This window comes from Capsicum annuum, chromosome 1 (genome assembly GCF_002878395.1).
Source record: "Capsicum annuum cultivar UCD-10X-F1 chromosome 1, UCD10Xv1.1, whole genome shotgun sequence".
In the NCBI taxonomy this organism is placed as follows: Eukaryota; Viridiplantae; Streptophyta; class Magnoliopsida; order Solanales; family Solanaceae; genus Capsicum; species Capsicum annuum.
In genome coordinates, this window is record NC_061111.1 from 178,822,323 (window position 1) to 178,846,682 (window position 24,360).

Sequence of the window (24,360 nt, forward strand, 5' to 3'; positions counted from 1 at the left end):
AGATTGTTATTTCGGTCGCCACCGCATTTTTGATACTTTGAAACAATGATACATCAATAAGAGACATATAAATAGATCATCAATGCAATAACAATGAAGTAAGAACTCATTGGCACATCAATAAAGTATTTTGGAGTCATCAATGCCATAACAATGAAGTAGGAACTTATTGGTATATCAATGAAACGTTTTGGAGTCATTAATAGCACATGGATCTTGTTTGTGTAATCGGATACCTTCTGACATTCATTAGTGCAATAAACATGTAAGATTTGGAAGACAAGTAAGTATTGGAATGTCTTGACATCTTGTAGGGTGGAAAAAAGTTCATTGGTAACGTAGGACATCATACAAAACCATTATGGATCACATGTTATTGAATAACTTTGGAAACTTTCTTAATAGAACAATTGTTCACTTCCATGCCAAAGATATGGTATAAAGTATGCTTTACATACCTACCTGTTAACCTTCAATACTAGTCCCAAATGGACTTCCCGTCTTTTCGGATTACTTATCTACAATGAACATATATAGCAATCTAGTATTAGCGACCAAACGTCATAATTCAAATAATTGAATTATGACGTTTGGTCGAAAAAAAAAAGGCTAAAGTGACACCCTTTATGGTGTCACTTTAGCCCTCTTATACTCCAATTATATTCACATGTCATGCATATTCATACAACATCCTCCAATATCAAGTTTGGATTCATTTATCCTTCCAACCAATCCATTAAACCAAATTGAGTCATAGACATAAATAATCATCAATTCAATAGTATATCACCATATCCACCTTCCGTAACTCAATTACTATATCCACCTTCCATAATTCAATACAACCAAACCATGCAAAATAGTCCATAACCCTATTTTCATGACCTTTCAATAACAACCAATACATATAATCCTCTATCACACATATACATATGGAAAAGAACAAACGCAAACAATATTCATACCTTAGAATTCACCTCTTGATTATGCAATCCTGTTTGCACAAATAATAGGTGCCGTTTGAAGCTCTCGAGATGACAAACGCAGTTATCAGATTACTTTGGAATTCCTACGGTTGAATCAAAAGTAATTTAAAGGTCAAATTTGGCTAGGTTTGTTCTTTCTCAATGATTGATGATGAAAATGAGTTTTTAAACTCATGTAAATGTATATATACACATATTCCCGTCCATAATATAATAGGAAATGACCAAAATGCCTTTAAAATTTAAATAATGTCAAATCTGTCCTTTGGTGGACTGTTTTGATAAGCTAAAGTAGATCGACCATAACTCTTTGCTCCGATATTGGATTTGGGTGAAATTAGTATCATTGGAAGGATAATTCAAAGGGCTTTCATTTCATATAAAGTAGGCCACCCATTTCGTCTTGTACAAGGAGTTATGGTCGTTTGAAGTTGACCCTAAAAATCTGTTTTGATAGGCTGAAGTAAAACGAGTATAACTCCTTACTCAGACGTTGGATTTGGATGAAACTAATTGCATTGGAAATAAGACTCAAAGATCTTTTTTTTCATAGGTTGCAACTCTCCCAGTTCATTATATTAAGAGAGTTATGATCGTTCGAAGTTGACCCAAAAATTCAGTTGGCCTCGGTAGTTTGTGTGCAGGAAATTTTCCTGCACATTTACTATTCCTAAATATCCCGGTCACCGTTTTATAGTTTTGAACGTGCTCGATTATATCCGAAACCTATCTATTTTTGGAAATCTTTATATCGTTGGAAAGCTTATTCAATAACCTTCGCATGGAACTATCGACGGGCAAATTCCGGTATAAATAAAATAAAAAAATTAATTTCATATAAATAAAACCAATACACGTACTTGAATAAGCCAATACACGTACTTGAATACGGGGTGTTACAATATAGTTTATTTGTTGCAACAGTTTGTTTATTTGTTGCAAACAGATTGTTCATTTGTTGAAAAAATAAATCAATAGCAAGATGTATTCAATAGAAATAATAATAAATCATCATTTATCAATACACCATTTTTACCATGAGATTAATTAAAATCATAATTGAACTTACTAATTCATCTTTAATTTTAGTTAAATCAATATTGTTATTTCTAATGATGGCTTAGTTTGAATCATTTCTAATAAAATTGGTTAATTGATCACTCTACTCAGGACAAACATACTTAGCTGATCATGCAATTACCATGAGATTAATTAAAATTGTAATTGAACTTATTAATTTATATTTTATTTTAATTAAATCAATTTAGTTATTACTAATAATGACTTAATTTGAATCAATAGATGACTAACATGTTGAAATAGATGAGTAATCTATTGGAAATGACCAAACAGTTAAAGCCATCCATTAAAAATAACCAAACAGATATAGACATCTGTTGTAACAGATGACTAACCTGTTGCAATAAATAACTCATCTATTGAAAATTATCAACAAATATAGACATTTGTTGCAACAGATGACTAAATTGTTGCAACATATGACTCATCTGTTGAAAATTATTAAATAGACAAGATATATGTTGACAAGTAATTTAAACTACTAAAGATCAAATGTTTTTTTAGAGAACTCAAACATTTGTCCCCTTGTCTAAGGTCTTGTATTAAAGACTTGTCTTTAATTTTAATTAAATTAATTTAGTTATTATTAATAATTGCTTAATTTGAATCAACAAATGACTAACCTGTTATAAGTATCTGTTGCAATAGATGACTAACTTATTGCAATACATAGGTCATCTGTTGGGAAATAATTAAAGTACTAGGAAACTCAAACATTTCTAGGAGAACTCAAATGTTTGTCCCATTGTCTTAAAGACGTCTTTAATTTTAGCTAAGTCAATTTAGTTATTACTAATAATATTTTAATTTGAATCAACAGATGACTGACATGTTGCATTAGATGATTCTTCTGTTTAAAATTAGTAAACAGATAGAAAATCTGTTGTAACAGATGCGTCATCTATTAGAAAACAATTAAAATATTAGGGAACTTAAATGTTTTTAGGAGAACTTAAACGTTTGTCCCATTGATCCTTTTGCATTGGATGTATGATATACTATTTTTGTCTTCTTTACCTGTTTCATGAAATTTTTTATATGTTTTACTTATTCGTTGTACCCCTGTTGAAATTTTTCGAATTTTTTTAGGTCAAATTTTGTGGTATATCACTTGGACATTACTTCATAGGTGATTTTATAAGTAAAATTATAATTTTTATTGAATTTATTATTTGGTGTATCTGCTACTGCTACAATGGATAGAACCTGTAACATGAATCCAACATATGAGTCATATGTTGCAACAAGTGAGTAATTTGTTGCAACATATGACTAATCTGTTGGAACATATGACTAATCTATTGCAACAGATGACCCATATGTTAGATTCGTGTTACAACACTATAATACAAATCCAATAATGAGTAATCTGTTGTAATGGATTATCCACTTATTGTTGCAATATATAACTCATCTGTTGTAATAGATTAGTCATATTTATTGCAATAGATTACTCATCCATTGTAATAGATTAGTCATATATGTTGCAACAGATTACTCATCTGTACAACAGATTAGTCATATATGTTGCAACAGATTACTCATCTGTTGGATTTACATTACATGTTTTATCCATTGTTAAAAAAATAGCAGTAGCAGATACATCCATATGAGAAATTCAACTAAAAAATAACAAACATAAAAAATAACAAAAAAAACATACAAAAATAACAAACACCAACAAATCAAGTTCCTCGTTTTCATCATAACTAAAAAACCCTAATTTTTTACCTGTAAAAATCAAATAGAAACGATGAAGAACTCAAATTTGTTGTCGCCGGAGAATGTTGTGACATCGACTGATGGTTGAAAGTCAAAAAGGAGCGAGCAAGGACTCAAAACTATTTGTCGCTAGAGGTTAAAGTTGCATAAGATTGAAGGGAAAAATTTGAAAAGTTGTTGGTTGGGAGAAGTTAGAGAGAGAAACTATCGAGAGAAAGAGAGAAGAGAGATTGATTTGCAGAGAAAGGAAAGTTTTGTGGGTGTGCATTGATTTGTATTTTTGAAAAGATTAAAAAGTTTGAAAAATATTAATCAAGTCCACAATTAACCTAATTAAGTTTCTTAATTATATTTGACCCTTTAAGTTGGTCAATGTCACCAATCATTCATTCAAAACTTAAATGACACCTTTCCTTCAATTTACTCAGGATACTTTTTATTTTGGTTCAAAGTTTTTTTCCTTTTAAATGTGATATATACTTCTAATATATATAGAAATTAGCAAAATATTAAATACTTCTAATTTATATAGAAATTGATGATACATTTTAAATACTTATAATTTATATAGAAATTGCTTATTCATTTAGGTTCATTTGTTTGCCTTAATGGAGACCTGAATTTCAATTATTCACATCATGATCCATTAAAAATATTTGTTTCTGTTAAGACCGCTACTTATTTGGTCTTAATAGATCTCAACTCGGTTGGCTTTGCGAGTAAGTCTTAAAAACTTTCAAACATCAATTAACACATGTGTTTAGAAAATTATTAAACTTTTCTTCCTTCGATGCTTTGATATATGTTATTTAAAGATAACATAGTATTGATTGATTAGACATTTAATGGAATTAATGCTAGATTAGAGTCTGGAGGTGTGGCGACAAACCATGGAGACTAAAGGGTGCAGGTCGAGTAAGACCAAAATAAAGTATTTGGGGTGCAAATTCAGTAATGAGTTGCATAAGGCAAGCGTGAAAGTGAGGCTTGACACATATGTTATCTCAAAGAGAGATAATTTCAGGTATCTTAGCTATAAAGGTTAGGAAAATGGGACATAAACAATGATATCACACATTGTATTAGTGAAACATGGATGAAGTAGAAGCCTGCCTCCAAAATCTTATATGATAAAAATATACCACCAAAACTTAAGGAAGTTTTATAAGGTGAGGATTAGATTGTAACGACCCGATTTGCTGAACCGGAAAGCTACACGGTGCTCATGACCCCGAAGGACCACAAACTAACCCATGACTGATATCTGTACTTGTATATTGCATAAGATAATATAATAGCGGAAGCATGCACTGAAAGGCCATAAGGTTTGATCATGAACATAACTGAATAACGTAACATCTGTGTGGGGTAATATAATACCCAAAAAAAACTGAAGTCTAAAACATGATAATTTGTATCTAGTCTGAATCTAATCTGAATCTAGTTTGCATCTAGTTTACATCTAGTCTGAAAGCCTCTACTGTCTGAAGAATCTGAATAAGGAGTTGATGGGACATGCCCCCAACTAACTCCAACTAATAAGCTAATTAATGAGATACTAGAAATCATTATGTCCTCGAAGGATGAGGACTCACTTCTACTCTGACTGCAGAATCTGGAATCTACTGCTGATGTGGAACTCGTGTCTCTGAACCTATGGTGTAACATAAAAAGAAAGCACCATAGCGTGAATGGGTCAGTACATATGTACCGAGTATACACGTGAGGTAGGCTATATGCAATGGTTCACATGCATGAATAATGTTAACTGACTGTCTAACATGAACGTGAGAAGACATGCATAAATACGTAACTGTAATTGACAACGTGATTTCATAATTTCTGAGTCTGTATACTGATAACGTGACATGCTAGTAACTAATATGACTGATAACATAAAGGACTATATCTGAATATTACTGATAACGTGGGTGACTGTATCAGAGTATAACTGATAATGTTGGTGACTGTAGATGACAGTTCTAAATATGATGAAACTATTTAAGTTCCATACTGTATCTGATTTGACTGCATCTGACAATCCTCAAATCTGAAGAACTATCTGAGTTTTATTACTGAGACTGATTGACTGTATCTGACAGTCCTGATTCTATAACATGAAATTGTGGGAAGTAGTATCTAATCGACATGCCCCAAATGTGCTATAATAGCTGAGCTGAGGTCCAATCTATGCCCTGATTGGAAGGGTGTCAATACCGCGCCACTGGTAAGGACAACATGTGGGTAACCCTCATATAACAGGTAACCCTAGCGAGAACGGTGGGAACCCTCACATAACAGGTTAAGCCACCTCATCTACCCTCATATGGCAGGATACGATGTCTCAATCTATACTGGCTACATAGTTCTAGAACGCAAGGATTGCTTCTCGGAATCATACCCTCGTATAACAGGTGAGTCCCCATCCTTGGGTTCACTCAGTGTTAATTCCTACTCCCATCTGAATGGACACTGAACATGAGTTACTGAACTGAACTGAGCATGGACTGAGTTACTGAATTTTTGGGGCTGACGGAATACTAATAATATCTGACAACTAACTGAGTCATGAGATCATGGAGATTTGTCCTGATTCATAAAACTATCTAAAGTTTACGAGTTCAGAGCTTGACTGAGAGTATCGTGAAAACATGACATGGATCCAGGCACATAGCTAATATTTCAGGTACAAGTACCCCCAGGACTCGATAGAAGGAAACTGGCATGACTTGATATTCTTGAATACATGATAATCACCACAATACGTTTATTGAAGCATTTCATCAAACATTTAATAGCCATAAGCTTGTACATTTATGGGGATTTTCATAATATCAAACTAGTTAGGAAAATTTCCTTCATCTAGGCATTTTATCACACATATGGCAGACATAGTATATATAAACATCATGGTATAGCAATTAAACATCATGGTTTACTTCCAATATCATCATACAAGGTTTTAGTCATGAGATTTCGTAAATCTTTATCTATACTAATCAACCCATATGGAATTTATCATCAAATCATGGAATAGAAATCAATTCCTCATTTATCAACATGAAAAAGAACATACAAAGCATGAACACGTAAAGAAAATCCATAACTTGTAGTTGAAAAGGGATTCTTGGACTTCATGGACGAAAGGAGCCTATGAATGAACATTATGCATACCTTAGATCGTGATTTCGTGAAGATTGATGGTGAAACCTTCTTGAAATTGGACTTTCTATGAAACCCCTAGCTTGAGTTCTTGAGAGTATTTGAGAAAAACATCAATATTTTGGATGAATAAGGGCTAAATCCCGTGTTTGGAAGCTTATATAGGGGGGCAATTTGACCCTTTTAACTCTGGACACGTAATTTAATTTTTCAGTAAAATTTCCCTAATTAGGCCCTTGGTGCGACACTGCATTATCGTGCCGTGTCACTGGAAATTGACAATTAGGAAACTGCATGGTGGCGCAACGCGAAGCTATCGCATTGACACCTTGTCTGCGACCTGAAAGTTTGGCGCGACGTGCCAGTATCGCGGAGCAACACTGGAATTTGACAATTGCCATTTGAGCTATCTCCGCAACGCGTTGAAGGCTCAGGTCAAACATTGTCTCACTAAAAAGGCTCTAACTCTTCGCTCGGGTGTCGGATTTGGGCGAATTATATATCGACGGAACGCTCATTCAATTTTTCACGTGATTGGAAGTGAAAATTATGGAAATACCACGTGTATAAGAGTGAATTCTTATTTCAAATCAAGTTCTAACATCCTTGAGATGAGAAAAAACACGGGTATTACATAGACCGACATTTTTTTATGGGGTGGAATGTTGGCCAGTCAAAACTCCCATATTCAGAAGATGCATTTCAGACAGTTAGGATATTGAGGTAGATGTGTGGGCATACTAGGTGGGATAAGATTAGGAATGAGGATATTTAGAATAAGGTGAAATGGCCTCTGTGGTGGATAAATGAGGGAAGCGAGATTGAGATAGTTTGGACATGTGAAGAGGCGAGGTGTAGAGCTCTAGTGAAGAGGCGCGAAAGGTTGGATGCTGTAAGTACGAAGAAAGGTAGAGGTAGATCAAAGAAGTATTGGGAGAGGTGATTAGATAAAACATGACAGAACTTCATGTTATCGAGGACTTGACCTTAGATAAGAGGGTGTGAAAAACACGTTTTGGGTTAGAAAAAAAGTAGGTAGGAGTGTTGTCGTGCTTTTTGAGAGGTTAGTCTTGTAGGTGTTTGTCGTTGTACTAACCAAAGTTGTAGTCCTTACTTTATATCTAGCATAGTTTATTTTTATTGTGTTTTAATTATTTCATTATTTTGTTTTTGTTTAATTTGATTGTCATTTATTTCCTTCTTTGACTGCTTCATAAAAGAGATGGAGAAGGAGAGAGACATCCATTCTAATTTACTAATATAAGGGCTCGTTTGGTAGAGTGTATTAAAATGTTAATGCATGCATTAATTTAGTGTGTATTAGTAGTACTTTGTTTGGTATACTTTTTACCCCATGTATAACTAATACAAATATTAGCTACACACTCTATTATGTATTGAGGTGTGTATTACTAATACCTTAAAATCCATAACATTAGTAATGCAATGAATATAATGCATGCATTAATATGCTTAAAGATCATATTACCCCTCAAAAAAATTTCCGCATCCTTTCCAACATATATATTGAGGGTATTATATAAGAAAAAATTTTTTTTGGAAATTATGTAATGCATTTTTTTAATACATCAAATCAAAAACTACATAAAAAAAATACAAACATAACTAATATAAACATTATTAATACACCATATTTTATATTAGTCTTATACACTCTATCAAACGATCCTTAAGAGTGATGGTGCTTGCATCAAGGGCATTTTTGTCACTTCACAGTTGCCGCCCAAGGGCTATTTCGTCATTATTGGTGAGTTTTATACGTGTAATACCCTCCTACCTCGGTGTCAATCTAATTGGTGAAAAAGGGGCTTTTCAATCTCGCTAAGCTGCTTCTTCTCCTCAGGTGACTCTTCATGGTTGTTATTGATATGCTGTTGTGTGAAATTTCATTTCACATATGGCTAAATTATTGTTGCAATTTTAAGGTTCTGTTGGCTTCATGTAATTATATCCTTTTGTGCCTTCTCCACGTGATGTTGAGCATTGAGATAAGAACACAAAAATGCATATAGTTTTGCCATCCTCTGCTTCTAGATCTCTCTTCGGTAGTGTAAATAAAAAATAATGTAAATCAATTGAGGCAACAACATCCTTAATTTTTTATTTTGTTTAAACAAAGTTTTTCCCTCGCTTTTCTTCTTCACTCATTTTATCGGAAGTTGTACGGTTTTCTATTGCTGGCGTTGTTGTTAAATTTTGATAGCGGAAGTTGTACGGTTGGCTGTTGCTGCTGGCGCTATTAAATTTCAATGGGAAAGAGGTATCTTTCTTCCTTAAAACTCACAAATTGCTCTTCGGTTTTCATAACTGTTTTATGGATGTTCATTGTTTCTTTTTTAACGTTATGTTTTTACCTCCAAAATTTGTAGCTACTGCTTCTTTGATGCCTATAAATGCTACTAATTGGGTTATTTACTTGTAAAAATTGAAGTTTTTTTTTTACTGAAATATTAAGTATTGTAATTTCCAGTATCTAAACAACTGCTGTGCAATGTCATAATACCAAAAATGAAATTGCAATTACCATATGGTTGAAAATTTTGGTGCGCAGCATGTTGTTTTAATGTTAATGATGTTATCTTCTTTTTGTAAATTTTGGCTTATATGTACAACTCTTTGCACGAACATTTGGCGAAGTAAATATCTTCGGCTCTTAGCGCTCTATACAGTTAAACCTCTCTATAACGAAGTCTGTTTGTTTAGATATTGTTTAGTTGCTAAAGCAAACATATAATATAACATTGTGTAACTGCATCACTTTGTTTTTCAAATAATGAGTGCCGATAAGCTTTGATTTTTATTGGTGTTCTCTTCTTTATGCTTCCAGTTTTGGTGCAGTTGCTTTTTGTTTGTGCTATTGTGCAGTGTTTAACTTAACAGGTATTATTTCTGTTACTAAATTTATATTCAATTGTACACTTGATTATATGTTATTAATATTGTAATTTCATAAATAAGATAGAACTACCTGATCAATCTTAGTATTATATGACTATCAATGTAATTTGAGACAAATGAGTATGAAAGTTGTGTGAAAAAGCTATTTGTGGTTGAGAAAATACTGTTTTCAATTCAGGATCACTGTTAAATCTCCTATAATCTTTCAATGTTTAGTGAAAAGATTAAATGTATATTAATGATCTGCTCATATAGAAAATACATCAGGATTATCTTATCTTTCTGCCGCGAAGTGCTTTTCGTTTGAAATTAATCTCGGATTTTAGTTTCATAGGCAATTTTTTATACCTGCCATCTCTCATCAACAAGAGAAATCATGTAACTCTATCCACCAAGGTTAGGACACTCATTGACCACTACGCCAAGTTTCATAGACATTATTATTAATCTTTAGTACTTAAAAAAACCATCAAAGATATTTTCTACTTCAATAGATTAAACGCGAAAAATATTTTTACGAAAATATTTTTCGAGAAGTACTTAATAACTTCCTGATTTGTTGAGAACCCAAATACTTCACTTGAAATGGGACAAATTTCCCTCTGGAAGCAATATGTGAAAAATTTTCATTTGATGAAAGTTAGCATTCAATGGCCTATGACCTAAAAGAAAAAGGAAATGACTACGCGCTCCCGATGAGAGTCTGAGACAATAATTATGATTTGTTTTGAAACTGTTTCACCTTGTAATGAACCTTTTGCTTTCATGGTTATGAATACTTCTGTTTAGAACTCACCATTTCCTTACTGGTAATTCGTGAAAAAAAATGATTGTTCTCATTTTCCTTCTATGCATAATTCAACTACATGAAAGCAAGTTCAAGTTAATGTATTCAAAAAATTATTTTTTTAATAACCATGGTATTCAAGTTAACTTGCACGCGCCTCGACTATTTATTGAAAGCAACGATTTGTTTCAAGCCATAGATTGTCAGACCAATGTTTCTGTTCCCTGTGTTTCTTCCTTTACTTGCTTATTTGCTACAGTAAATTGGGAGCATAGAAGTGATTATTTACATTTCCATCCTTCTCAAATCTCAAGTGAAGGGCAACCTACTGTTTAAGATCCTCCACCATCCATTATCCATAAGGTGCCAAAGTAGGAAAAGAGCAAACTTTATTGGCAAGAAGTGATATATTTTTCTGGAAAAAAATTGATTTTTTTAATTATTATTGAAAGTTTTTTACCTTCAGTTAGTGGCTTTGTTTTCTCCGGCAGTGAGTATGCCTACAAAAGTTGAGACATGATGTAGTAACATTGACATATCCATATTTTACTTATGTTAGTGGTTAATCTGCTGCCGCTAATGGTTCGTGGAACTTGTAACTAACTCGAGAGCTGCACCAGAAAATATGTAAGTAGTATTACTTGACTTATTATGTTAAACTAATTACCAAATATGTTGAAGCAATGTAATGACCCCCAATTAAATTATAAAAGTGGCAATATTACACATCAGATTCTATCCCGTAGAATCTCTGTTTTAGTTGTTGAGCAGTATTTCACTTAGTAGTTAATGTTTTTGTTATTAGATTTAAATTTATACAACTTTTGTATATTTATGATTGTATACTTGTTTTGATGTTATTAATATGTTAAATTTGTGAGCATATGTTAACCTGTGACAGTTTAACTTTTACAGTTTTATCCATGTAGTCATTTTGACATCCAATTGTGGGTTCAAAATTAAAACATGATATGCAAGAGAAGCTTAGTGTAGCATGTAAATTTAGGAAATTTGAATTAATTAGGCAGAGACAATTTTGCGCGTGCCTTTGCCCTGTTGTATATGGATAGAAAAAGGGTAAACAACATAAATCCCAACACTTTGCTACCTAATTACTCTCTCTCCCAACTTTTATATTAATTATATGATATCCCGGATATGATACATTATTTAAGCTCCCATACATAAGCTTATGATACATTACTAACCAATTAGTTAGAGATAAAAAAGGGAAAAACATTAAAAGTGCCTACAATTGAGAAAATAACACACTCAATTTAAGATTCTTTTCATTTAATTACATAAAATCCTCAACAACTTCATTATTTGAAATTTGAATAATCAAATCAATGAAAACTAATTTCTTCTCCAATCGTTCTTCCCTGCGTTCAAAAAAAATAAATTAAACATACTATAAGAATTTGATGTATCAGACGAATTTTATATCACATACATATATCTTTCTATGTATCAGAAAAACAAATTTAAAACTTAATTTTCTTATATTTATGTATCAGAATAAAGAAATATATATTGAATGTATCAGAAATCATTGATTACCTCTATCAGAAATAATTTTATGTATCAGAATGCATGTAATATCTCTGTCAAAAAATATTTATGTATCAGAAAACGAATTTAATACCTAATTTCTTTATATTTATGTATCAGAATAAGAAATATATATTGAATGTATCAAAAATCATTCATTACCACTGTCAGAAATAGTTTTATGTATCAGAATGCATGTAATATCTCTGTAAAAAAAATATCTATGTATCATAAATAATATTTACAGTTCCGTTTGTTTCATTGAACATTATGATACATAAATAGAATGTATATGGACGAAATTTATCAATCTAATACATAAAAATCATACCTTTATTATGAATCTCTTTTCGCTGCTTTTTTTCTCTCTTTGTAACTACGTTAATAGAAGTTGTTTGTGAAATTTTTTCGGCGGCCAATGGCCATAACACTGATACAACTTTTTTTTTTTTTTTGAATTTTGTCGATGAGAGTTAACATAAGTATACATCCCAATCAAATTAGTAGCGAAATTTGAAAGTATAATAAGTTGAATAATGACGAACATTTTTTTATTTTTGAAGTCGACTGACAATCTGAATGGATTTGGTAGGTTTTCTTGAAGCCACTTGGAGATTTGGGAGAAAGAAACACATAAGCAATAGCAAATTTGGCATATAATACTATTGATTCGCCTAATTTAAAATATTTTCCTAATATTATTCATAATGATTAATGATCTAATAGCATGTTTTCTAAGGAAAACAAAAATTTTCTTATCTGTAACAATGTCAACGTGATTTAAGGCTTAAAAATAGGAGTTGTGTGTGTTATGTATAGATAAAAAACTTGTTTGGAGATTTAGAAGAGATTTTTATAATTAGTTTAGTGGGATGGAATTTTAAGTAATATAGGATACTTAAGGTGTTGGTTTATGTAATTTATCCATAGAAAAAATAAATAAATGCTTACATTAGAAGTGGTTGAAAGAGTATTAAAGGGCGGCTTGTTTTGATTCTTCGGAGCCATTTGAAATTACTCCTACTAAATTATAGTAATACCGAAAGAGAAAGCGATTGAATTTCGAAAATAATTACGAAATTTGAAGAAAGCAAAAATGGGCGCAAATGGTTCAATTTTGTCAGTGTGATTGTTTCTCCAACGCCCTAATTGGCGGCGTAATTTGGATGAAACAAAGGCATAGTTGGAGGAGGAAGAAGGGAGGGGGGAGCGGGGTGTTGAAGAGTGAGTAGATTTTGAAATTTTTAGAAATAGGAATCTGGCGCTAGGAAGAGCTTTAGATTCCTTATTTCATTCCAACATTAAAAAAATTTGTCTTTCAAGACAACTAAGGGTTATCACTTGTCACTTTTTGATACATGCAAACCTCTACTTAATTAAGGCCTTCAATTAACAGTGAGAAATAGTTGATAAACTATTAAGTTAATCCTAATACTCATAAAACAGAGGATCACAAAGTATTAGAGCAATATCTTTTCTTAGCAAGCAACCCTCACTTCGGACTCTAAGATTGTGAGTATGAGTCACCAGGAGAGCAAAAAGATTAACTTCTAAGGAGTAAAAATAAGAAGTGCATGTATGTACGCATATAGGTTTTGATTGAACTATGTGATTGTCAGTAAATATTGTTAGTTGGTTTTATAGGTTATGACCTACTGTTTGTTGTGAGCATTTGACTGGACATGAAGTTACAATGTTAATTTGATTTATATGGTGTATTTGTTGTAATTGAGGAAAAGAACTTCACCAATAAGGAAAATTAAGAACAAAGCCAATTTGGTTTAGTATATTTTCCTGCGACTTCTTTCTAAAATTATTTGTGTAACTTCAACTTATATAGTAAAATAATTATGGATAGTATTACAATGATGCTGTAAGATTCCTTATATTTATGTAAAAAGACTTGCCACTAAAAATTTATATATTGTTAACAATGCAGATGTCGACAGAAAAAAAATTTGCCATTTCAATTTGCCCTTCTAAAAAAAAAAGTACTATTTGGTTGAACGAGCTTCTAAAATCAAACTAAGGCAGCGTAAGCGATGTTTACAATTGTCGCTGGAAGAAAAAGAGTTGCTTCTGTCACAACGACAGTCCAAAAATCTTGAATCAGTAAGCCCATGTCTTTTCTCTACACCCACCAACGAAGCATTTCATCCTCAAGTAGATATTGGAAGACGTAAAGAGACAACTTTAACAATTCGAGAGCCTTCTCCTGTTACGGAAAAAGGTTAGATACCTTTAAGTATTATGTTGTTTATGATTTTGTTTGCATTTTCATTGTTAATATTGAGTGTGCTTTTTCTCCTACAACAGCTAATATATGTCACACTGACAGTCTAACAACATGCTCTGGCAAAGGAAAGAATATAACCGACTACTTCTCTATATTCGAAATTGGTTCGTTTCCTTTTAAAATATTATTTCCCAAAAATATATTTCATATTAATTAAACTAATTATTCATTAGGTTCAACATCAACTTTCCTCACCAAACGACTTGATGTTCGCTTACCCAGAAAACAACTCCAACAATGTAGGAGAAGTTTTCTATTGCCAAAAAGGGTTAGACATTTAAAAAACTGTAACCTAAGTATTATATTGTTTTTAATTTTACTTGCATATATATTTTCTATTTTAAATATAATTTTCCTTCTACAACAGCTGATATATCCTGTGCGAAAAATCTAACGACGACACCGAGCTATAATAAAGGAAAGAATGTAACTGGAAACTTCACCGTATTTGAACTTGGTTTGTACTCACTGAAATATTTTTTCAATTTAATTTTAGTTTGGTAACAATACATTGCATATTATCTGAACTGCTTACTCATTAGGTTCAACATCATCTGCATCCACTAGATGACATGATCTAGCAACATTCGTTGTCATTAAAAAGGGTATCTCTTCCTTTAATATTTTGCCTGCATCTGCAATCATTATGTACATAATCGTGTGATTCATTATTGCAATTGATACATACAGGTTGTAGATAAAAAACAGTAGGTTGTTGGAATTTTAAAGAACTACCGAATAATTCAAGCATTTTAAAAGTTGTACCAAACTGTAAATACTGTCGAGCAAAAAGATTTGAATATGAGCCACCAGGATTTTGTTGTAGCCCTGGTTCAGTTAAACTTACATCGCATGAAATGCCTAATGAATTGTTAAGTCTTTACTTAGGTAATACTAAAGAATCTGAACATTTTCGTACTTATATTAGACTCTATAATAACATGTTTGCTTTCACATCACTTGAAGTGAAATATGACAAAGTATTAGCCAAAAAAAATCATGGTATTTATACATTCAAAGTACAAGGACAAATGTATCACTTTATTAATGATCTGATTCCATCACATGAATGCCAAGAAATCTACAACTACATTTTTATGATGATAACACAGAGATATTTAATCAAATGGCTTTATCGAGTATACTTAAACAAACAATTGTTGAAAAGTTAATGAACATTCTTAAAAAAAAATTCTTATTATATTTTTCTTAAATCTCTGTTACATATTCCTGAATTGTCAAATTTTTATATTGCATTGAGGTGTGGATCTGGTTTAGATCAGTGGGTATGTAACCTCCCAAGTGCATCTGAAGTAGCGGCGTTATGGCTAGATGAAGAAACAAATAATAAAAATTTTGCACCCCATATTCGAATTTATACTCATAGTAACAAGAGCCAAGTAGTTAATTACTATTATGTTTGCTATGATCCTTTGCAATATCCTATTTTATTTTCATACGGTCAAAATGGATGGCATTATGGTATTCAAAAAGTTATACTATCCAAAAATAAACTACCAAAAAGAAAGAAAGCTTACTATGAAGGTGAACAACTTCCAAGCTTATCTAATATATGTTCAATTGATGGACTACTTGATATGGAAACTGATATTCTACAAAAAGGAAAAAAACAAAATACTATTTTTTGTCGTGAATATTATTGTTATAAACTTCAGATACGAGAAAATAATGAAAATGAAATTTTGCATGCGGGTAGATTATTTCAACAATACTTAGTTGATCAATTCATAAAAGTCGAAACTCAAAGGTTAGATTTCGCATCCCTTAATCAAGATTTATTTCGAATTGACATGTTAAAAGGACTTCTCGATATTCTAAGACTTGGTGAAAGAGAAGCTTCTAAGTAGGGGAAAAAAGATATCTTCCCACAAGTTTTATAGGTGGTCCGAGATATATGTGTTGTCGTTATATAGATGCTATCACATTAGTTTAATATTTTGAAAAACCTGATATATTCCTTACTATGACATGTAATCCCTCTTGGCCAGAAATAAAAGAACATTTGTTGTCAATGGATGAATCTCAAAATAGGTCAGATTTAATTTGTCGCGTGTTCAAAGCAAAAGTAGAAGAAATAAAGACCGATATAGTAAAACGAAATATGTTTGGAAAAGTTGCAACTTTTATGCGCACTGTAGAATTTAAAAAACGAGGTCTTCCCCATACTCACTTTCTTATTATACTTGCTGATGATTATACATTATTAACACCTGAAGCATATGACAAATTTATTTCTGCTGAACTACCTGATCCTAATGTAAGTTCTTACTTATATAAGCTTGTTATCAAACATATGATGCATGGCTCTTGTGGTCATTTAAATCCTACAAATTCATGTATGAAGAAAAAGGGAACGTGCAAATTTAATTACCTAATTGCTAATGAAACAACAAAAAAAAAACAACTCATATCCAATTTATAGACGACGAAATACAGGTAAACTTATGAAAATCAGGAAACAATTTCTGAATAATTCATGGATAGTTCCTTACAATCCTTATCTACTATGCAAATATGTCATATAAATGTCGAAGTTTGCTATGATATTAAAGTTGTCAAATACATATACAAATACATCTGTAAAGGACATGATAAAATTTCATTTCATGTGCATGAAAATAATACAAATACTGAAGTAGATGAGATAAAAGCACCAGAAACTATGTGGCGTTTATTCGCCTTTGTTATTAGCGAAATGACTCCAAGTGTTTACCACCTCTAACTACATCTTGATAAACAACAGTTTGTCTCTTTTAAAAAAATCTACGACATTAATAGCATAGCAAAAAATCCTATGATTAATAAAACAATGTTAACTGAATTTTTCTTAATGAATGCAACAAATAAAGACGCTAAAGAACTTAATTTATTGTACCAAGATTTTTCGCAATACTTTGTGTGGTCATCTAGCTATAAAATATGGACCAAACGAATACGTGGTAAAATTATTGGCCGTGTTGTAACGTCTCATCCAACAGGGGGAGAAAGATATTATCTTAGATTATTACTGATGAATGTAAAAGCACTAAAATCATATGACGACCTTCTCAGAGTAATGGTGTACGTTGTGAGACATTTAGAGGATCTGCAGAAAAAAAGAGGTTTGTTACAATCTGATAACGACTTGATTGAATGTATGTCGGAGGCTGCTTGTTATCAAATGGCTTATAGTTTGCGACGTTTATTTGCTATGATATTGGTATATTGTAACCCTGATAATCCAAAAAAATTATGGGAGCAATTCAAAGATTCAATGTCTGAAGACTTTAAACACTTACAAAATTTTACAAAAAAAAATATCCACTTTGTCGTCGTAAAACATATCAATGATATATTACATTCTATGGGATGTGATATTAATGAGTTCAACCTTGTTCCAAAAATTATTTCATCTTCAAAAGTAACAAATGAAGCAAAAGAAGTGTATTTTGAAAGAAACATCAATGTGAGTGATGAAGAATTATTATTACACCAAAAATTAAATAAAGAACAAAATAAAGCATATGATATAATCCTTCAAAGAGTGTTCGCTAACAAATCAAGAGCTTTTTTAATTGACGGCTCCGGTGAAATTGGTAAGACATTTTTATATTGTGCCTTATTAGCAACTGTGAGATCTAAAGGATTTATAGCATTAGCAACAACAACTTCTGAAGTTGTTGCTTCGATCCTTCCAGGAGAACGAATAACTCATTCACACTTTAAGATTCCAATTAATATTGATGAAAAGTTCTCTTGTAATATCGGCAAACAAAGTTCACTGGCATCTTTGATTCATGATGAAAAATTGATTGTGTGGGATGAAGTATCGATAAAAAAAAAATATGATTGATGCATCTAATTCTCTTTTGAAATATATAATGGATTCAAATATGTTATCTGGTGAAAAAGTTGTCGTGTTTGGAGGAGATTTTAGACAAACTCTTCTTGTCGTTCGAGGTGGCCGAAAAGAAGACTTTATTCGAGAAAGTATATTGTATTCAGAAATATGGAACTACCTTGAGAAACTTCGATTATTAGAAAATATGCGCTCTAAAACTGATGCCTCTTTTTGTGAGTACCTAATGCGGATAGGAAATGGATAAGAAAATACTAACATAAATGGTAAAATAACTATCCCAAACTATTTCATTGTTCCATAAACCACTGAAAAAGAATCATTAGATCTTCTTTTCAAAATAATATATCCTAATTTTCACACATCTTTTGAAGATTTAAGTTTTCTAACATCCTGTGTTATCTTAACAACAAAAAATGACTTCGTTGATGAGTTAAATGATAGACTTATAAGTCAATCTCCTAAAGATTCTAAGATATTTGTTGCAATTGATGAAACTATTGAGCAAAATGATCAAAGTGAGTTTGAGGATTTTATGCATTCATTTAACCCTCCTGGTCTGTCTCCTTACAAATTAACCTTAAAAGAAAATTGTCCTATTATTTAATTGAGAAATTTAAATCCTTGTGAAGGATTATACAATAGTACACGATTGATATGTTGTGATTTTAAGAGTCACGTTATAAGTACAAAACTTGCCAGTGGTGATTTTAAGAATGTACATGTATTTATTTTAAGGATACCGTTGTTATCTTCGGATGATGAAAAATTGCCTATTCCTTTAAAAAACACAATTTTCAGTTCGACTGTGTTTTGCTATGACAATTAATAAAGCTCAAGGACAAATATTAGATTATATTGGAATTTATTTACGTGAGCCTGTCTTTTCACATGATCAATTAAATGTTACTTTATCGAGAGCGAAAAATTCAAACTGCATAAAAATATTAATTCAACCACCTACTGCTGATAATGATGATGACCAGTCTACTTACAATATAGTAGTATATGATGAAATCATTTCTAAAGCTCTTCTTTAACTTAATATATATCTACATTCAGATTTAAATAAAATTAACAAAACATTAGAAAATTTCTCGACCAACACGTTACATAATTTATCTTGATATTTTTCTTGATATTGCTAACACTATTTGCTCATTATACTAATAAAAGACAACTCCTTTGCACCTTCATCGCTTTTTTTTTATATTTAATTTTGAAATTACAAAAAGATTGAATTTTTTTGATAATTTTGATTTAATACATTGATCTGAGTATTGTTTTAGAATTCTTGTGTATCTAAGTCTGCAATTAGAGGAAAACAATGATACAGAAGTTCTAATTAGCAGACACAGTCTTGCTTATGACTCCTACATAGAATAATAGAAGATATAGAGGTAAAGACATTGTATATAATTGAATATAGAATAATAGAAGATATAGAGGTAAAGACATTGTATATAATTGAAAAAAGTAAGTTGACAGCAAAAGTAAAAATTCAATCAGCTGGGTAAAGAAAATAAAGAAGTTGATGGAGATGGTATGGTTGAAATCCTTATATAAGAAATTGTTGCTGATATTGGAAGCAACACCAACTCAACAGCGATGCATGTACTGTTTGTGAGTTCTGTTTAGTGGTTGATCTGGTTTTGTGTTTCAGAGTTTGATTTGCTTATGATTCTAAGGATAATAGGGATTTTTCGATAACCACATGGAATGATTAACAATGACTTGCTAATTTGTTTATCTATGCTTCAATTAGGATTTGGCAAAATCGAGTTTAAATTTGAAAGACCTTTCTTTATTTTCAGACCAAGAACGGGTAAGAATGAATTCAAAAAGGAAATCTTTCTTGAATTGCAATCTTTTAAATTTTATTAGGTACTTTTTCCGGTGTTTGTATCAGTAAAAATGGTATCTTTATTGCGGAGTTGCTCATCTAAGATGGGCTAAGAATTTGGTGGAAACATCTCATGTGGGCATGACGCAAGTAACATTATCTTTTTTCTTTTGTTCTATTGCTTTGATTTTTATAGTTAGAAGTTCGTTCTGGATTCTGCATGAATTTTAAATTTATATTCAAGTGTACTTTAGACTGTAAATGATGGAGGGAATTATGACGTGTTAATCATAAAATTAGCGATTGAAACAATTGGCTATCTAGATTTTTTCCATGTCCACTGTCTTCTACTTTGTTTTTCTTCTTCTTCCCGTCTTAGTTTGGACTGTGTTCTTCCACTCAGTTTTTCTCATTTTGTTTGCAATTATTTTGCCTAATTTATTTTTTTATCTGTTCGTGGCTTTAAAAATTGACGATGCTAAAAACAAGGCCCTTGAAGTCGTGGGTGGTGAAAGGATATACTAAATAACTGACAAGCCCAAAAGGTAATCTTTTCTACTCTTACAAAATAAAGATATGTCTTTTTACATTGGTCGTACGCCTTCTAAGGTAAGCCTTTTTTGTGTGTGAAATTTTTATTTGATTTTATTTTTTGTACAGACCTATTTTTGTTAATTGTGTTGATTGTTGTATTTTTGTTAATTTGAAGAGTAGTTGTAGAAGAGATTTTGTGTGGATGTGACAATAGAGAAATCTTCTTGCTGAAAATTGAAAATATATTTTTGGTGGTTTGAATTGTCAGGTATATTTATCAATGTGTTCTTGCTTTAGAAAATTTACTATTTTACTTGTTTATTTTTGTTGTATGTCTTGATAAATGTTGTGTCATAATATTAAAATTCTGATTTTGTCAATGTGTAAACATTAAACCAATTTCATCATGTTTCTAGGTGATATGTGTATGTTGTAGCACAGAAGCCATATGCAAGTTGCAGTTCAATATGGTTTTGATGTTATTGCAAGATTAGGTTGTAATTTGATTTTACTACAACAAGGTATTTGCTAAAACTAGAGTGTTAACGCGTGCTAGCTACTGCAACCATAAACCCCAAGATCAGATTTTCATTAATGCAAGGCCAACTAGGTAGGTGGAACAGTATTTTGTTTTTGTTTCCTCTTTTTCTGAGGTGAAGATAGGAAAAAATTAGTTGCAGGAGAAACGTTTCTACTTTTAAGTTCTCAAAAATAATAAAATAATTATTCTGCATGATTAGTAAAAAATGAAAAAATCCATAGATTTTCTGTAGAAATTTTGGGATGTGGTTACACAGTTGGAGAACAAAAGAAAGTAAAAATTAATCTTCTGTGCTACTGCTGTTTAGATGCTTCAAGAGGTTGAAGTTAGTTAATCATGACCAAAAGATATGCACAAATTTTTATAAATTATTTGTCACAAGGAGTTCAGTGCTCTTCCGTGGGTATCACTTTCTATTCTAGAGCCATGTCAGATTTAACCAAGATATGATAAGATATTAGGATTACAAACCATTAGTGAAGGATAAAATTGTTTATCCTGCCTTCTACATAAAGAGTGTTGTTGTTTATCCACTTATTTGTGCTCTATTTGCATCCCGTTGTTCCTTGCAACTATAATGAGTCAAACACGTGGAGAAATTATAACTTGAACGGCACATCAATTTGTGCATATTGGTTGCGGTGCTCTCCTAGAAATACCCTCCCAATGCCAACATTTTTTTGAAAATATTTTTGGTCCCTAAGGACATGATTATATTTTTAATTAGCTTATTGTGTGAAAAGCCTAGACACGAATACATCATATAATTTTAAAGAGTGTGTTCCATATCTAATACTCCCTCCATTTCAAAAATTATGACATACTTTTCTTTTTATTTCGTTTCAAAAGAATGACCCCTTTCCTGAAGTCTTTTTTATTTTCTTAAACTCTGTGCAAGTGCCTGCTCGAGATGTTCATAATACATTTAGATTATAATATCCAAAAAGAAGCCACACTTCACCTTGCGCTTCGAATTCGTGGAGGTGACCACTGAGAATGCAGTTCTTTTATAGCTGTTGTAAGTTGTGTTTGTTCTGATGGCTCCATTCTTTCATGTATGAAAGATTGTGTAACAAGATTTGTTGATTTTGAAGTAGTCTCCTGTTGAATGACAAATTTTAAGCTGGTTTGATGATATGATGATTTTTTTTGTTCCTTTTCCTATTTTCTGCCCGAAGTTTGAGATTTTTCTGCTTGTTGACTAAATGTCGTGTTCTCATCTCACTCCTGTCCCCCAATTGGCTTTGCTTCATATCTCAATTAACATTCCACACATTGAGCAAAGGAGCTTCGTCCACTTACAGCAGCTGCTGAAAAACTTAATACAATCATGACTACAAATTGTAATTCATTACTGGTTTTTGGATAAACATAATATTCCTACTGCCAGAGCCAAATGTACCCATTTTTTTTACATGTTTGTCATACTTCTGGCAAAACAACAATCCCACCTTGTCCAAATGATACGAACAAAGTGACCAGTCTTTTTGCGGAGGCAGCAAATGGATGGTAAGGCATTGAAATTGAACTAGCAGAAGTTGAAATTCGTAGCTACAACAGCAGAAGTGGAGAAAAGAAGTTTAAATCATGTCCTGTTCTGAATGAAAATGGTGTCAATTTAATGTTTGCACTTGGATATCGCTGAGTTAACAACTTCTTTGTTGTCTAGGAAATGTTTTATGTTTATGCATCGTTGTAATATTATCGCCAAATATGTCAAATAATTATCCCAGGAAGAGCTTGATATAGCTTTAACACAAAAGCCTCAACCATCTAGTAATTAGATTAACTATCGCCGTTATAACTCGCCTCTTACACCAAGTATTATAATCACCATCGCTATAGATAATCTCTACTATCACTACCGAACATAAAAATTATATTAGTTAAAATATTTAATTACTTTTTAACTAGTTTATTTATTTAATATGTTTACAAATAAATGAATCGAAAAAATGATGATAAATGATGCGTATATATTCTCTGTTATACTTGAGTATAGATATACCCCTACCATCAATAAAATGGTACATATATGCCACTCACACTAACAGTAGCGACATATGTGTACCCAACGTATGACGGAGGGTATATACGTACCATTTATTATAATTTGGGGATATATTTGTCCTTTTTATTTTAATTTTTATATCCCAAGTAATTAACTCAAATACACTACCGATTCAAGAAATCCATCGAGTCCGATTTCAAACCAACTCGATCCAATTTCTATTTTTTATTCCAAATTCGATACTCCCTCTGTTTTTCTCTTAAACGTGAACCCTAATCAAATTATAGTGATTGGTCATTGATGCAAGTTTGGTGTTTACTGGATGAAGGGAGTGGAGATTGTCCAAAGGTGGCCAGAACTAGAGGTGACGTGATAGATCACCGGTGGGGCGTTTTCAGTTCGACGGAGACGATGTCTATGTGGTGTTGACTATCAGCGGGTATTGTTTTTGAGATGGAGTTTTTCTTAAAATTAAAATGTGAGAGGTTCAATGTATTTGGTGTTATTTTTGGGTGTCTGGTTGAATGACTTTTTTTTAAAAAAAATTGATAGTAATGGAGTGAAGTTTATGGATATATTTGTTCAATAGAAATGGAGGAGATGGTGTAATTAGTTGTTATTAATTGTATTATTGTTATTGCTCATGTATTATTGTTGGTGTTAATGGAGGAGCAGAAGAGAGTTGTTATTCCTGATAGGTGTTACTGTATTGGGTGTGTATATTGTTATAGGAGTAAAAAAAATGTGTTTGTTAGATAGACGTATTTTAAATTTTAATGGGATCGGATTGGGTAGTGGATTTATTTCGGATTGTGAGTTTGAATTAATTATTTGAAAAAAAAGTTTAAATAAAAAAGAGATAAATATATTCCCGAACTATGATTAATGATACATATACACCCTCAGTTATATATTTGGATGCAGATCGAGGTATATACATACTATTTTATCAACGATATGGGCATGTGTGTACCCAAAACATGACAAAGAGTATAAACATTCAATTTATCATAGTTTGGAGGTAAATTTATCTCTTTTTCGTAAATGAATTGTGTACATTCAAGTGTTT

General features: G+C 31.7%; 1 protein-coding gene across 17 annotated transcripts; it reads left to right on the forward strand.

Annotated features, from left to right (window-relative positions):
* The first annotated feature begins 8,734 nt into the window (after positions 1-8,734).
* On the forward strand, positions 8,735-23,981 carry LOC107842271. 17 transcript variants are annotated; one of them, XM_047407898.1, is made up of 7 exons: positions 8,767-8,814; positions 9,175-9,231; positions 9,799-9,851; positions 11,216-11,283; positions 14,147-14,437; positions 14,524-14,607; positions 14,677-23,063. In XM_047407898.1, exon 7 carries the CDS (start codon positions 17,319-17,321, stop codon positions 18,354-18,356), a length of 1,038 nt encoding a protein of 345 aa, XP_047263854.1. In that variant the 5' UTR covers positions 8,767-8,814; positions 9,175-9,231; positions 9,799-9,851; positions 11,216-11,283; positions 14,147-14,437; positions 14,524-14,607; positions 14,677-17,318; the 3' UTR covers positions 18,357-23,063. The 17 variants fall into 17 exon arrangements, 11 of the variants coding, with proteins under 11 accessions (XP_047263857.1, XP_047263852.1, XP_047263851.1 ...); XR_007052851.1 differs by having other exon boundaries at positions 8,758-9,231; positions 14,147-14,960; positions 15,046-15,108; positions 20,695-23,063; XM_047407895.1 differs by having other exon boundaries at positions 8,758-9,231; positions 14,147-14,771; positions 14,871-14,960; positions 15,046-23,063.
* The last annotated feature ends 379 nt before the right edge of the window (positions 23,982-24,360 follow it).